The sequence below is a fragment of the Dreissena polymorpha genome, chromosome 1 (assembly GCF_020536995.1).
Source record: "Dreissena polymorpha isolate Duluth1 chromosome 1, UMN_Dpol_1.0, whole genome shotgun sequence".
Taxonomy (NCBI): Eukaryota; Metazoa; Mollusca; class Bivalvia; order Myida; family Dreissenidae; genus Dreissena; species Dreissena polymorpha.
In genome coordinates this window covers 14,400,935-14,418,086 of record NC_068355.1, presented here as the reverse complement: position 1 = coordinate 14,418,086, position 17,152 = coordinate 14,400,935, and the positions used below count along the sequence as shown (strand labels likewise).

Sequence of the window (17,152 nt, the reverse complement as noted above, 5' to 3'; positions counted from 1 at the left end):
CATATATCATCCTACGAACAATCTTTGTGACGTTAGTGACGTTTGTGACGTTTGTGACGGTTATCTGTAATTAGCAATGCGAATGAAGTATAATAAGCAAATGACAATCTTTCATGCAGAATCTAAAAACATGTGCGTAATAATAACATATAATATTATAAAAATTACACAACATTTCTCTCAATTGATACAATAACACATAATTGAAATGAAAACTATATTCCATTCACAAATGACTGTGTGGTTTTCCTTTTCCCTTATTACAGAGTTAATTAATCAGACTTAAAAAGTCGCTCAAACCAAAAATGTATCAATTAATTTACACGTGTAGAAAAAATGCAAAAAACATTAATACAAATCAATAACCATAAAATAACAATATTAACTTACTGAACAATGCCTTCTCAATCCCCAAACATTTATATTTCGTTAATGAGAAACACAACCCGCTTGTTTCAGAGTCTTAACGTGTTCTGCGGGCTTCGGGCGTCGTTTCAATCGGACGTAAACTAATTCTAAATAAAACCATGCAAATTACATCATTTTGACCAATCGAATTCTAGTATTAGCCCCAGCAACCACTTCTAAATATACCCCTTGCCAAATCTGGAGTTCCGGAAATGCCATGACCATATTAGGAGTGTCGAAACTTCAAAGAATTGATACGCATTAGATGGGACACAACAATTAAAATATATCGGTGGTCGACATTCCCAGTCCAGGAACACCGTTATTGTTTCATCATCGTTCTGGTTTTTTTAACAATGGTGCTAGTCTGCAACAGTCGGCTATGGAACGCCTTCACTGTCTTATAATACCAAAACTTGTGATATTAGGTCAATCTGATCTTTATATGAACATAAATCGTTATGTTATAATGACAACGGATATTGTTTCTTTATAAATAGGCATTACTTGTTTATATAAAGGCAAAATACCTTTATATAAACATAAATCGTAATTATATAAACACACATCGTCTTTATATGCAGATACAATTGGAAAAATACGTTAAAAATCTTATATTAATTGATGTAAATATGTAATCTCAACAAGTAAAGATAAATTTATAGTACATAAAGATTTTAATGTTTTGCATGATCCTAAATAGTTGTTTGTATTAAGATAATTGCGTTATTACATAAATCCATATTGATGAGGCCGTATCGCTATCAGCCATGGGCATGATGGTCATGGATTGCCAATTCTGCAGTGCATTTTAAAACTTTATTCTTTCACCAATGGTCACCAGACCAAAATTTGTAAACTCGTTATCTTCCAACGATTTACAACTCTCAATAGAATCTCTTTTTTGACTGATAAAATTTTGATACTGTGAATGTAAATCAATTGAATGTAAAACACGCCTAACTCTGCCATGTTATAGACTACCGCGCGATTTTCCGTTGCGTGAAAAAATATTTGGCTTACAATTTCACTCACCAGTTGTATTATAATGATAAAATCACTTTATATAATGATGAGCGACCAATATATAAATAAAGAATAGCTTCGTATATTACTGTCTAAACTTCATAGAAATATTAAACTACATCTATCTTCATATCAATACATAACATCTATGTATCGAGATATAATACTTATATATAATACAATTTTATCTGTATCTCTCAATGTTGTATGTACATATTTATAAGGATCTTTTATATTTATTTCATAACAATTTATGTTCATATAAAGATCTTTTGCCTTCATATAAAGAAGTAATGCCTTTATATAATGGAAGATTATCTGTGTATAATACAATCGTATCTGTATATTTTTACATTTTATCTATATATAAGAAAATTATTTCTTTATAGAGTAATGCTTTATCTGAATATATTTAAATTATGTATGTATATATTGTGATTATGCACATATATATATAATGGTTACAGGAATTTATGTAAGGTCAGATTGACGTAATATCACAAGTTTTGGTATAATAAGACAGTCAAGGCGTTCCATGGTCGGTGATTGTGTTGTTTATATATAGTTCTCAATTGTCGGTGTGATCAATTTAATTTCGGAAACAGGATTTACCTCTTCCGTATGCATAAGAGCAAAGCATTTGTTTATACATAAACACAATAAAACAATTGTGTTTTAAAACATGTGCACAGTCTATGTTTGTCTATTGAAAACAACACTATTCAGATCACATAAATCTAAATACGGCTGACATATGTGAACATTGAATTGTCATTGAGACGATTCAATGTATTAAATTGATAACATTTATGGACGATATTAAGTAGTTAGGCATGTACAAATTGTTCTATTGTTAAAAGATCTTAATCGCAATTGATTTAATCAACTTTCATTTACTTATTAACTTAGAGAATTCATTGAAAAATGCTACATCAATACCCTTAATTTTAAACTGTGTCAACCAATCTCTCTCTTGATTTCCATGAGTGATATAGGTTAACCAAACACCACTTATGATTTTTTTCTTGTTGCACCACTGCAGTCGTTATTTTTTTATTGACCATTAAAAATTAGCAAAGCGCCGTCCATCTTTCTTAAAAAATATCTGACTTAAGCAGTGTTTTTAATATCGCATAAGTTCAACAACCGTAACAATATTTTTACCGGAAAACCCGATTAAATGTTTAAATGACGGGAATTACTAACGAGTGCTGGCGTTGTCAGTGATCAGACTTTACGATTGGTTTGCAAATGTTGTCCGATACGTACGAGTTTGCGTTGCTATGCACACGTATCGCATACGGCATGCATCTAACATGGCGGTCAATAAAGAAAAGAAATTTCTATGTTAGTGGATCGGCGTATAACAAAGATCTATCAATCAACTATTTATAGATCTGTGCGCATAACTAAATAAGGTTTGTTTTTGCATATTCTGCTTTATCATGTTTGTCGCCCTGTAAATTTGATTTAATATGATATAGGTGAAGTGGAATATTTGGAATATAAGCATATTAAAAATATTAATGTTTATTTCTCATCTTCGCCTGTGGTCGTTCAAGTTCTGTGCGAGTATTCCAGCTGTCCTCACCTCCCGTCTATCTGTTTTGTCATCCATAACTTAACTTCATATGTTTCTAGGCAGCTTGTTCTTTATATTTCCTTGGATGTTCCAGATGAGATTTTGCATTGTCGTATTGGATGGTGGCTTGCGAAGGATGTCGCATATGCATGTGTAACGTCTCTGTATGACGTCCTTTTTCAACGGATTGCAAAGTTTGTTCTTCTTCATTATTTGTTTGTTAGTTATATTGTCTGGCCTGATCTGGAGGATTTTTCAGAGGAAAATGTTGACAGACAAAGGGCTTTATTTCATAATGGGTCTCTATGTGTCTGCTCCTTAGAGTAGTATTGTCTTCACGATGATGTCGAGGATCCAAAAGGCTGCTCGTGCTTAACCGATGCATGTTCTAACGTTTCTATCGTTTTCTATATCGTTGACTTCGTTTCTGAGAGACAGGTGAAGCTAACTACCTTTTAAAAATGAGTTTTGCAGGTCAACTCTTTCCTAGACTTCCTGATAATGTTTGTGATCTTTCCTGGCACTCCGTAGTTTCTCTGCTGTCTCCAGATGGACTACCGTTTAACACCGTCTAAGCAGTTGTATGAAGTTGACGAAGAGGGCAGAGTTCAACTCCAGGTATTTTAGAATGATGTGCATGGTTACGGCCCGATCCCAGCACAATCACTCTATTCAAAAGCCGGCTGTTTAGTCATATAGATGCGGGTCTACAGAATCTTTTATTATGTTTAGCAGGATGCGACTACACATCGTTCCTGTGATGGAAAACAACGTTATCACAGGTAAGTTGGAGCAGGAGGAGATGTCGCCTTTCTTGGGGAGCTTGATGCGATGTAGTTCTTTCCAGTATGTTGGTATTTCATTCTCTTTCAATATCTTGCTGCGACGTCAGCCTTCAGCGCTTTTGCTGGTAGGCCGCAAGGTCCTGTAGACTTGCCGTTCTTCAATTGTTTGATGGCGCTGAGGACATGGTAGTTCGCTTGTAGCTGGTGGTATCAACTGAGTGTTCAGAGGGGCTAGCCCGTTAAATAGCGCCTGTATGTGCTCGAACGACCTCTCTTTTGCCCGTCCCATATGATATCCCTCTTCCGCTTATCCCTTACTAGCCTCTCTGACTTGGTAAACTCTACTGCTGTTTTCATGGTGATGGAGTACAGTTCCTTGGTTCTGTTCTGCTTGATTTTTGTTGCAGACGTCTCTAGATAATTCCGATGTTCTGCTCTTAAACGTCGCTTTGCGTTCCGATTATATTGTGATTACTCTTCTAGTGATTTTGCTATTGCGGCTCTTGCTTTGCTGTTGTTGACACGTTCGTTCCTTTCTCTTTTTTCTCAATTTTCTGTAGAGTTGATGTTATTCCTATACACATGAATTAAATTCAGAACAGTGTAACACAACAATAACTCTGGATTGTGAATATTTATATTTTTATATTATATTTATATTTTGTAATAATTACCCCCAAACTGCCACTAACATTTTCCCACAAAATATTAGAATTTTATATTCATGCTTCTTTTATTCATGCTTCGTTTTGTCCGTTTTTGCATGAACTGTGCGTAAAATGTGCGTTTTGAATTAACTTCGCCATACACATATGCGCTCGTCCATAAACCCCTTCGTATGCATATTAAAGTAAGATCTACCTGTATGTCTGAGAGAGTGTGAACTTCATATAAGAAATAATTGCAAGTGTATATTCAAGATTATCCCAAGTATATGTCCTTGCTAGTTAAAAGTTTATATCCAATTTAATTCTAATTGTACTTCCGAGATAGCTACAATAGCAAATCCAAGAGTTTCTATCTATTGAGTATATAAATCCAATTAAGTATAAAGTATAAAGAGTATATATTTCATATTTCGAAATGTATATCCGTGATAGTTTCACCTGTAAAGGAGAAAATAGTTCCAAATTAATGTCAAATACATTACCAGCAGTATCGGAGATCCACGCAGGTGCAGGTTCATATTCGGTATAGTTCAAATCGCATATGCGATAAAGCTCAAAGTGCCCATCTAAGGAATTATCTGCAATATTTATAAATGAAATTCAGCGTGAGTTTTATTTGCAAACCAGTGATCGTACAAGATAAGTATTGATGCAAAGCATCAAAGGGCGTCGGGTATTTCAGTGTAAAAGGCACTCAATGAAGTCACATGGAACGATTTTTTTTCTACTGTAAATATTAATATATTGGCCGATTATTTTAAACAAAATAGAAAAAGATACTGGTATAACCATTATCTCCAATTTTGTGTTATAACCCCCAAATAACCATTATTTATGATGTTGTGTTATAACCCCCAAATAACCATTCTCTATGATTTTGTGTTGTAACCCCCAAATATTTCAAAGCTCATTTTATTTACATTGGTTTCCTTTTTTTACTGGCATCCGTGTGCAGTTTTCATTAATGGAACAGAACTGTGTAGGTTTTAAAAAATCTGCTTCATCTTGTAAGCGTAATTTCATATTTTTCTCAGCTTCAAGGGGAGATGATTCTGAACTTATTCCTACGGTGCTCATTTACGATAGGGGTTGAGTACTTATTGATATGAAAACACTGTAAAAGTTTGAGAAAAAATTGAATGAAAACAGTAAATTGCATAAAGAAGCTGCATTTCACAATACTTTGAAATTCAGTAAAAGATCATAATAAATTTATTGCTCCGATATTCATCATTTTCAATAGGGTTCGAGTAATACTGACATAAAAACACTTAACAAGTTTGGAAAGATTCAGACGAAAGTTGTGAAATCTTTTTTTTTTAAGTGGAAATAGTTTATTTTGTCAAATTTAATAGAAAAAAATCTGGACTTATTGTCCCGATGTTTCTCATTTTAAATGAGGTAAAAATGCTCATTGATATGAAGACATTGTAAGCTTGGAAAGAATCTGATGAAAAATGTAGACATAATCACCTAACCAAGCAGTTTTTCACTTTTATTTTTTAAATTCAAAGAGACATAATTCTAGACGTATGGTCCGATATTGCTCATATAGAGTTTGGGTTGGGTCCTCATTGATAAAAAAAAAAACCTGTGCAAGTTTGGGAACAATCGGTTGAAAATTTTGGACTTCGAACAACGATTTCAAAATTTCTCAAATTCTAAGGAAGATAACTATGGAAGTATTGGTCGGATAATGCTTAAGGGCCCATACCACCTTGATAGTATTACGTGTCGCGCTTCGCGCTCTATATGTGGTTCTTAAAAAAAACTCCGAGGAGTGCTTGACTCTAGGGGAAACAGGTTGCTGGGACACAGCTCCTCTTTGATAAGCGGCTGCTTCCTTTATTAAGGATAAATAGCAACTCATTGTTACAATCAATAATACGTGTCGCGCTTCGCGCTCTATATGTGGTAGAGATAGTACTTAGGGCCTATGACAGACAACCATAAAAATACATGGATAATAGATGTGTTGTTTGCATGTATTTGTAAATAAAAAACACGTGTATTTTTTATAAGATATTTAATTGATGTACGAAATTTTAATTAACGTTGTCACCATGCGGCATCCATTAATTTTAATAAAAATGTCATATTGTAGTAAAATGGATTTTAAAATGTCTACATACAATAAAGCTTTATTATATTTATTAACCTAACTAAAAAAATGGTCAGCCGCCGATCTGTTCCGTTCGTGCCGGAAGCCGGGATTGAACCGGGGGCCTCTAGATGATTGTTGCGTAAACAACTTAAGTCTTACGCTCTCCCAACTGAGCTATTCCGGCTGACTTCGTTTATGTACTGCTATTTGGTGAAGTTGTGTATAGCGATCGTTATTATATGTCTATTAATAAACTAATACATTGTACGTTTTCGTACCACTACGCCTTCCAATAAACTTGCTTGCGCGATAGGTCGTCAAATATCGTACTACATTGATTCTCCACTAAAAAAGCATATTAGAAAAACCACAAAATAAATATATTTCGATAATGTTTTGTTTTTATACAAAACCAGAAAGTTTCGCGTATTTGTCCAGTCCCTGTTATCTTTCCCCTGTGATCAGTTGTGGATCAGTTATTAATTAAAACAATTAACTTTGCATTATTGGCAATAAATGTTGTAATAAATGTAATAGGCACAAATGCAGTACTTATTTACACTAATTTACACAAAATCACCACTATGCAAGATATTCTTAAAAAAAATATATATATTGATCCGTAAAATAACTTCTCCTCCCATAAGCGAAAAAAATGCATTACATACTAGTCGCCGCTCTCCAGAGCGACGCCAATCACAGACAAGAGGCGTATTGATATACCAGTAATAATAAATAAAACTATTCAAATATTTCAGCAATATTGGAATTGATATTTTCAATACATTTAAGGATAAATATTATATCAGCGATATGTCTTAATGAATTTTAGTGACAATTATAGTCTTAAATGATTAAATTGTTATATATGTACGTCGCGTTGATGGTTTCAGGGTTAGAAAACAAGCTTGCCAAAGAAATACGAGGACTCCTCCTAAAAAGAGAGCGGAATATAGAGGTGATGAAAAAAGGATTAAAATTATTTAAAATTATTTAATAGTAAACCATATGAAATGAGCTTTACTGATTGTACCATTTAGTTTCAAAACGATCTCATTTGAACATTATGTACGCTGAGCAAGCTACTACATTATTAACCCATTTATGCCTAGCGTCTAGAAAAAAGGCCTTGCCAAACAGCGTAGACCCAGATGAGGGGTCTGCGCTGTTTGCTTAAAGGGATGTTTGTAAGAAATATTTTAAATATAGAAATAAATATACTAGACCTTCCTTATTTTGGAAATAAATTGATCCAATTCAGAAAGATGGGGGAGTCCACTAGGCATAAGTGGGTTAATCGACAAATTGGCCATAAACCAGCATGTTTTGACATTGCTGGAGTTTCGAGACAAAAGTGGAATGTAGAGAACTCCGTGTCCTATGAAAACATGAAAGGTTACAATAAGCATTTTAGTTGATATCATAGTGTGCTCCCACGCTTCTTGTGTTACGCAATATACCATAACTTACCATATCTTCGAAAAAAATATATATTTCTGGTATTGCTGGCATTTTTAATGATTACGCAACTGATTTATTATGTGTTTCAACTAAAGAAACTTCACCAACATCGTCCGAAGAGACAAGCAACCAACACGTACGCCCTGGAAATCCTTGTTGGCGTCGACCCTTCCGTCTGGAAAAAGTGTGTAGTTGATATTTGTTGCTCGTAATTTGAAAAGTGCTTTATCTATAAAGCTCTTGACTAAGGAATATGACATTTTATTCGCGTTGACCTTTAAATATAAAGACCCGGTCACCCAGTGATATACGGCTAAATCACGGCCATACCTAGTCAAATATTGATCTCCCGCGAAGAAGACGATGTTGTTCGCGTTTATGTCGAGTTTAAGAAAAGCTAAAGTCGATGTTCAGACGTGGCAGGACGCGGGTAAAATTCGGAACGGCTTTGGAACTGCACAAAACTTTATACCGCGAACAACCATGGGTGATACACGAAGTAAAGAAAAACAAACGTGTTCCGGCAGTGATTACAACTTCGGAAGACAGAGCGGACTGTCACTGTCATCGGACGGGTGTTACGCGTTGGTATCAAGTGCTCTTTGCGATTTATAGCTGAAAAGTGGGGCGCACATAGCACCACCTAAGATAGTTTAACACGACGTCTTGAACGAGTGCTAAATACTAATGTATTACTTCTGATTTTCGTCATATAAATGCAGCAATTGTCTTAGACTTTTGCCATCTCAGTCTAGATGTCAATTGGTGAACATGAACCTTCAACGGTTATGCTCCAGCACCAGCAGAATCAACTGATATAGGTCCGACATATCCTTGCTGAGAGAAGGAGAGGGAGGATGAGGAGGAGGGTGGTACGGAATATCTGGGTGCGTGACTAGATTGCGTTGAGTCCTCCGCTGGAGCTATACGACCGTTGCATGGTCGAGCTGCTCAACGAAGATCCAAGAGCCTTTCGGAACTTAATGAGGATGCCTCCTGCGATGTACTATGACATTTTCCAGAGTCTTCCAGGCAGCAATCGTCTGACTGTAACCTGTCTTGCTTCGCAAAGGTAGCAGTTTGCCTTCAGCAACTCTAGAACGCCCTCCTCTACAGCAGCTTCAAGGCTCCATTCGTTCTTGGGAGCCTTGTTGGCAGCCTATGCCTTACCCTTGCCATGTCCCCGTCCACGGCCATTGCCTACGAGTACTGGTTCTTCCTCCCAGATTTGTGGATGAGGAGTAGAAGGCATCACTTTTTACACAATTAGTGTTTCTCCCTCCTCATGTCTTGGGGGCGATTCTCCAAATCTCCACAGGGGAAGCAGGTATGGAAGCAGGGGAACCACATTTCCTGGGCATTATTAAATTGAGAACATAGAACGAACTTGGACTGTAGAAGATCGCCAACTGTGAGGACCAGCCGTGCGCGGCCTCTTTTATACGTTGCAAGCTGCGCTACGGCTAGCCGTAGCAACTTGTCTCTTTTTCCCCGCGTTTAAACACGCGCGAACCTATTTCTTCCCTTACACGCGGCAAGAGGTGGTAAGCCTTGCATAGGCATTGTTTCAGCACTGGAACAGCCGCCGACGGCCTCACCAAGTCGAAAGCAAGGCAAGGCAAACATTGACAAGAAATTGCCACTTACGACCATGTCCACCAGATTTTCAAAACATAATGTACGTGATTAATCCGTAATGCGCTGTGTGACAGGGCCTTTATAGTTTTAAGTATTGAAACTAAGTAACATTGTAAATCAAAAACTAAAATGAAAGCAATTTATACAATTAATGACTGAATTAACCATTATTTTTTATGTTTTATGACATATTAGTAATTTCAGTTTTCATTCAGCTTTTTACATGCACAGTTTTGTGTCAACAATTGAGAAATATATTTGGTTCATAGAAATTGCGTATCCCAGTATGATATTTGTTAGAGTATTTCTCTTAACCCATTTATGCCTAGCGTCTAGAAAAAAGGCCTTGGCAAACAGTGTAGACACGCGGCGCTGTTTGCTTAAAAGAATGTCCGTAAGAAATAAATATACTAGACATCCGTAATGCTGGAAATAAATTGATCCAATTTAAAAGGATGAGAGAGTCCACTAGGCATAAATGGGTTTAATAACAACGATGCCGATAATTTTACACGAAATAATGCATATATTACAAATATTCCACCTGTTTAAGTACGTTTCTGACTACGTCTGCAGGTACTACGCAAAAGCTGTTGCCACGGCCACTATGACGAAAGATGCGGCAACCGAGTTGTTCATCCGGAAACGTTTCTCGCACATCATTAACGGGGTAAATAGAGCGCGCGTGTGCGCGTGCATGCTTGTATGTCTGTGTGCAGTTGTGCCGCAATAGAAGATTGCATCAGGATTGACCGCGCCCTCATGGTATTTTATTAAGGTTACTGATGACAGAGAAAAGTACAGAAGACGCTCTATTCCAGAGACGATCGATTTCTTTTCTTTAAGGGACGGTGTGCAACACCAAGACAACTGCATGTCGGTTAAATTTCCCATACGAACGATGATCAGTCATAAGGTGTAAGGGGGATTCGAACCTGCTGCTAATGGATCGTGAATCTAGTTTGCTTTCGTCTACTTCTTAGCATATGAAGCTGAAAAACATTGTTTAACTTCATTTAAAAATATGATGTATGATGTACTTAAAAATGTGTGCTTACTTATTGACTACGCATGCGCGTAAAGGGTTTTCCCAGATAAGCGTGTGCAGTCCGCGCAGGCTTATCAGGGACGACACTTTTCGCTTAAACTGAATTTTTGCCAAGAAAAGACTTTCTTTAAATATTATCATACAGCGGAAAGTGTCGTCTCTGATTAACCTGTGTGGACTGCGCAGTATTATCTAGGTAGACACTTTACGCATGGCATTAAACCCCCTTTAACTAAGGACTGCTCATTTTATTAAAATATTACTTACAGCCAGGTACTGATGTCCGCCCTAAATACAAATCAACAACAATCTCGTGTCATTTTAGATAAGTCTTCGCTATGAAAGCATCGACGATTCTGAGTTGAATATGTACGTTACTATGACTGGAATCATCATTTATAAGGTAGGTTTTAAGGACAGAAGATTCGTGGATTTGTCTCTCAATGAAAATGTGTTGGAAAGAAATGTGTAGACGTACTCATGATAAGCTATGTATTAATAGCGCATCAACCGTAGTATCAGCAGTATAGGCATTATTATCTCAAAGCCCTGTAAAGTTGGAATCCTTGGGACTTCACAGCGCGTCATTATGAATCAATAAGATCGATTGATGAAAATTCAAATACGAGACGCCGAACTAATATGCATACATTCAATGCTGCTATTTTGTTTTTGTTAAAAAATTCATAATGCATACATTCTGATATATTTTTGGGGAAAATCGTCGCTCTGCCAATCTGTGAAAAGTGTTAAGAAGCTTTTTTTGCAGACAATTGCTGCCAATAATCCGCTGCCGAATGGGAAAACGGTGCAGACGGTTGATGGAAGGGAGGTTGCAGATGGTGGATTCTATTTGGACCAACTGGTCAGCTGGCTTGCCGGTCTCTCGGGCAAGCCCGATAATGATCACGCTATGGTGTTTACCGAGTAGGTCGTGATTTTACATGTCCAATATATCGAATTAAATCGAACAATTGCAACACAGTAAATCTGGCATGCTCGTGGTTGTGTTTTATGAAAATGTATCCTTAAATGTTCCCATCTTATTATTTTAAGTTAAAACTGTGCTATTGAAAATAAAACTCATTTTATAATTCGTGTACATGTATGTATATGTATTATGAAAACGAAACATAGGCCAAAATAGTCATTTGTTTTTACTTACATCAACAAACATGTATGAAATTTATGTTGGCTTAAATTTTACTGTAAAAAGTTTTGAAATTCTCAATTTCATAAAAATATTTTATGACATGCCGAAATGCCGTGTTTCTATGGTAACTTAAGTTTACGCCAAGTAAATTTAGCCCATTTGATCAGGTACGAAACATGATCGGTAACCTTGAAGTTATGTTTATGAACTGTGCAGTAGCTGTTTAAAATCTAAACATGGAAAACCGAAAAAAGCGTACGGTCTTAACATAAAGAAGTCGGCGGGGTTCGCGGAAACAAATCATTTTTACGCCTTAGTATCATATGCGTAAAATCAAATGATGTGCATATTTACGTCTGTTTTTGATTCCAATTTCGTTATGTATTAGTTGATAAGAAAGACAGCTTCGAGGTATGCAAATATGCATTGCTTATCGCTCTATGTGAACATCCTGCAGGTACGACATATACTCGGTTGAGCAAAAAAAGAGAGATTACAATGTGATTGGCATGGCCCCGATGAATGGTGTATGTACGAGCGAGCGTGTGTCCATCCAAGAGGACAACGACTACTTTCAAACAATAAGTACCGCTGCGCACGAATTAGGACACAAGTAAGTCCATGTAATGTAACAAGTATAGTCGTTTTGATTCATATACTTTAGATATATACATGTATATAAGGATATACATGTATACTGACTTGCAGTGCTGGACAGTAGCCAATATACTGGATCTGTTGGGCGACTGTTGCAGTGCTGGACAGTAGCCAATATACTGAAACTGTTGGGCGACTGAATCACCTGAGATCATATTATTAAACGACACACATGTGCTTCTATTATGTTAATTACATATATATATATTCAATACACATTTTAAGTATATGATACATAAATATGAACAGAAACCGATATGCATTGCCTATGAAATGATTATACTGATCGACAAGCCTCGTAATGTAAACCTTTCATATACTCGTCAAATACATTCTAGCATACAAAGACATTTTCTGACTTTGAATGCTGCTGAACCGCTAGCTGAGAATTGTTGTCACGGTTGAAATAGCGTCCCAACGATTTGGGATCAGAAGGTAAGTAAGTTAGGAATGAGTAAGCTTCGAAACATAGCGCAAGAGTTTTCATGCATGTACTTTTTCCATACAGTCTTGGTTCCGACCACGACGGCGAAAAAGAAGATGCGATCGCCTTCGCTTGTTCAGCCGACTCTACGTTCATCATGGCCCCGTCCACGTCCTCATTCAGTCGCGACGATGCGTACACGGTGAACCCATGGCACTTCTCGAAATGCTCTGTAAAGCAATTCAAAAAGTACATCAAGTCGCTGGGTAAAAACAAGTGAGTCCGTATAGGGCAGCAGAAAGGCACGAAATAGACAAACTAGGTCTATAAAATTATAATACTACCAAAATTGTTTTTATTGATCGCAACATCATGGTCGTGAGGTCATATCTGCTCGGCATTACAATATCGGTCCGAAGTCTGTATTGCCAATATGGACCATACGCAAAAATGACAGTGATAAGTGGTATAAAACTTAATGTATAAACAAGCAACTAGGCATATACAGTGGTGACAACAAATATGCTGAACGCATAGCACATGTTAGGTCCTCATAATACGATTTTGATTATAATAGTTCCATAATACGACTCAAAGATGCACCATTCTTTCAAGCTGCCTGCTGGACGCCGGAGAATCCATGGACGAGTACAAAATCCACTCGAGCAAGCAACCCGGGGAGCTGTACTCGCCCGCAGAACAATGCAAGCTCGAATACGGGCAAGAATCTGAATTGGGGTGCGGCCAGGTAAGATATAAGAGAGGATTACGATGTGATACTGTTTGATATAAACCCTGGAAAGGGAGGCAGCATTTCAAATTTACTATAAAACTATCACCATAGTATATTTTTAACATAATTACCATCGTCATCATCATTATCATCGTCATCATCATCAACATCATCATCATCATCATCATCACCACCACCTCCATCATCATCATCATCATCGTCACTATCACCATCACCGTCATCGATGCTATCATCAATATCTTTATAGTATATTATTAATTATTCTTCTTCCAACTGTTCCTATTTCTCTTTTTGTTCTCTCCTCATTTTAATTTTCAAAGAAGTCGGCATTTTTGATAACTTGCCAGAAATGTTTACCGAAAATGTCACGTGTAAATTCCGCATCCTAACCTAAAATGTAAAAAGTTGCCATAAAGAGATTGATGGTTTCTGTCTCATCCAAACTTTGCCATAAATTGATTGAGTTTCAAATAAATTATCATTTTTATTTTTTTATTATTATTATTATTATTATTATTGTTGTTATCAGTCGGCCACAGACCCACGGATATGCCTGCACATGTCATGCAAGCAGCGTGACGGTGAATGTACCGACATTGCTGCCGCCCGAGGCACTCCGTGCGACAAGCCTTCACTGAACAAGGTACGATTAAAATAAAGGCGCCCAGAGCTTTGATTTCATTGATTCAAAATTTATACGAAAAAAAGTTAACGCATATGTGTAGCCTACAAGATAAGTTTTGATGCATAGCATCAAAGGGCGTCGGGAATTTCAGTGTAAAAGGCACCCAATGAAGTTACATTGAACGATTTTTGTTTCTACTGTAAATATTAATATATTGGCCGATTATTTTAAACAAAATATAAAAAGATACTGATATAACCATTATCTATAATTTTGTGTTATAACCCCCAAATAACCATTATCTATGATGTTGTGTTATAACCCCCAAATAACCATTATCTATGATTTTGTGTTGTAACCCCCAAATATTTTATAGTTCATTTTATTTACATTGGTTTCCTTTTTTTATTGGCATCCGTGTGAAGTTTTCATGAATGGAACAGAACTGTGTAGGTTTTTAAAAATCTGCTTCATCTTGTAAGCGTATTTTCATATTTTTCTCAACTTCAAGGGGAGATGATTCTGAACTTATTCTTACGTTGCTCATTTACGACAGGGGTTGAGTACTCATTGATATGAAAACACTGTAAAAGTTTTAATGTGTTTACGAACCCCCCCCCCCCTCTCACACATATATTTCATTGTTACAATAAAACAGCATATTTATTTAAACTAAAATGTCTACATCGAAACAAAAAGTTAACGTAGAACACAAATAAAATAAGTCGATTCTACTGGTGCTCGAACTTTGGGCCTCTCACATGTGAAGCGAGCGTGTAACCACTACAATACGGACGCGCTTGAAAAACCACCTTTTAACTTAGATATGAATAAGCTATTAATAGTCGGTTTAAATGTAAACCCGGAGTTATAATTCCAATATCAGTGGGTGGGGATTTTTTTCATGGCTCTTTGTCAATTTTTTTTCTCATGATTTTATATAGTTATTTGAATATATTGGGCTCCTAAAAAAATAAATAAAAAAATACTATCCAGGGTACGTTACTTCCACCTGTGTTACATGCTAGTCGCCGCACTTCACGAATAAATATACTTGTTCACAGTCCGACGAACTTCAAAACTCAATTTTGACGTGGGACTCCATCAATTAAATACATTGTTGATTATCAAGAAGTACTTGATCAAAACTGCATGCAAGGTGATAAGAACGTTGATGAAATGGACACATTACTGATTTGATATAGGTCGAATGTCTAGTTTCTTTTTACTTAATTTTTTATTTAACTACATGTAAATACGTTGATTCTGTTATAGTGGTGCAAAGAAGGACTGTGTGTCGATAAAGGGGCGTCCGGTTATCAAACGGTTACGGGTTAGTATTGTACGAACGAAAAAAAAAGAAAGATATATTTGGGCTCTTCTGGATTCAACTTGTCTGTTTGTCCTGTTGTATCGGTGCGGTTAACCCTTTGCATGCTGGGAAATTTGTCGTCTGCTAAAATATCGTCTGCTGAATTTCTAAAATTAGCGTTTTCTTCGATTTTTTTTTTCAAAGAATACTATCAGAAAAGCAAACAGTTTGAATCCTGATGAGACGCCACGTTCTGTGGCGTCTCATCTGGATCCAAACTGTTTGCAAAGGCCTTCAAAATTCGGTTACAGCACTGAGAGTTAATAATTCCGTCATTGTAACCAATGCTATATTATCTGCATAGTATTCCCATTCGTAAGAGTTTAGAGTAACAGTTATCCGACTTCGCTAACTGCTAGAAAATATTTTTATGACCAGGGGTGAATATAAATCGATATCACATCCAATTCTTTTTTAAATGTATGCTTACACATATTTTGTATTTTTTGCTGAAATAATGACTTCGCGTAACGTTATGAAAACGACGTCATTTCATCGTATAACAGTGAACATTAACAATTATTTTCACTGTCGATGTTCACTATTCCAAACAGCGATTTATCACTTCTTATTCACGTTTATTTCCCTATTTACAAACGGAAAGCATAAAATACATATTTTTTATAAAACTCCCATGGAAAGCTAATAAACCATTTAATTACTTACGTCTATTTCAGCAAACAATACACCAACGACGATATCTACGCGGCCTTCGACGACTAAGGCAGCGAGTACGGCCCTCATACCGGAAGAATGCTCCGATTGCACCGACTGCTGCTGGTACAACAAGCTTTGTGAAGAAGTGAGCGCCGACTTCGAGGACATATACGACTACGAGCCTGACTTCTTGTGTGACGACACCTCCGGGCGGGACCGTTGTTACGCCACGTGCATGTGTGAGATAGCATTTCAAATTGTTTAATTGTTCCACCATCACTGTCCCATTACAACCCACCAAATCCAAGTACATGCCACCCATGCAAATTTCATCCCCACCCAGTCCCCGGTGAAAAGTTAAATTCTCATCAATAACAGGCGCACATTATTTAAACTTTGCAAGGCGCTTAATGAGCAAGTGTAATTTACATACTTGTATGTATGTTCTGCTGTTGTTATTCCTTCAATACTATTTGAACATATTTGACAAAAGTCATAGATATGTAAACCTAGGCGTGCTTGTTCGTATTGGTACTTAGGGATCTCAACGATTCTTCTTCGTGTGGAGCTCCTTAACTTCTTATTAGTTTTAAATTTTAATTCTAAAAATATGTTCCTCTTCGATGAATTATCTCAGATTTAGGTCAATTAAAATGTGCCATAAGTTATTTCTTTATCAAGCTATTTCTACTCAACAAACTGTTCAATTTGTTACGAGTCCATAAACAATGAAGATCAACGAATATTTCGGAAAATATTTCGGAATTTTTTTAACACAAACAAATTAATG

At 36.5% G+C, this 17,152-nt stretch overlaps 1 protein-coding gene and 1 non-coding gene across 2 annotated transcripts in view; one reads left to right on the top strand and one right to left on the bottom strand.

Moving 5' to 3' along the window:
• Window positions 1-17,152, top strand: part of LOC127871857 (snake venom metalloproteinase atrolysin-C-like) — a 30,353-nt gene that overhangs the window by 10,559 nt on the left and 2,642 nt on the right. Inside the window, exons 5-15 of the mRNA XM_052415119.1 lie at window positions 7,467-7,531; window positions 8,130-8,218; window positions 10,249-10,342; window positions 11,046-11,123; window positions 11,490-11,647; window positions 12,331-12,486; window positions 13,039-13,230; window positions 13,570-13,702; window positions 14,238-14,351; window positions 15,609-15,666; window positions 16,383-16,601. Of these exons, the coding sequence (XP_052271079.1) occupies window positions 7,467-7,531; window positions 8,130-8,218; window positions 10,249-10,342; window positions 11,046-11,123; window positions 11,490-11,647; window positions 12,331-12,486; window positions 13,039-13,230; window positions 13,570-13,702; window positions 14,238-14,351; window positions 15,609-15,666; window positions 16,383-16,601 (1,356 nt within the window). The remainder of the gene's footprint in view (window positions 1-7,466; window positions 7,532-8,129; window positions 8,219-10,248; window positions 10,343-11,045; window positions 11,124-11,489; window positions 11,648-12,330; window positions 12,487-13,038; window positions 13,231-13,569; window positions 13,703-14,237; window positions 14,352-15,608; window positions 15,667-16,382; window positions 16,602-17,152) is intronic.
• Window positions 6,668-6,757, bottom strand: Trnal-uaa (transfer RNA leucine (anticodon UAA)). Its single transcript is given in 2 exon segments — window positions 6,668-6,703; window positions 6,721-6,757. It is a non-coding gene; the product is annotated as a tRNA-Leu (tRNA).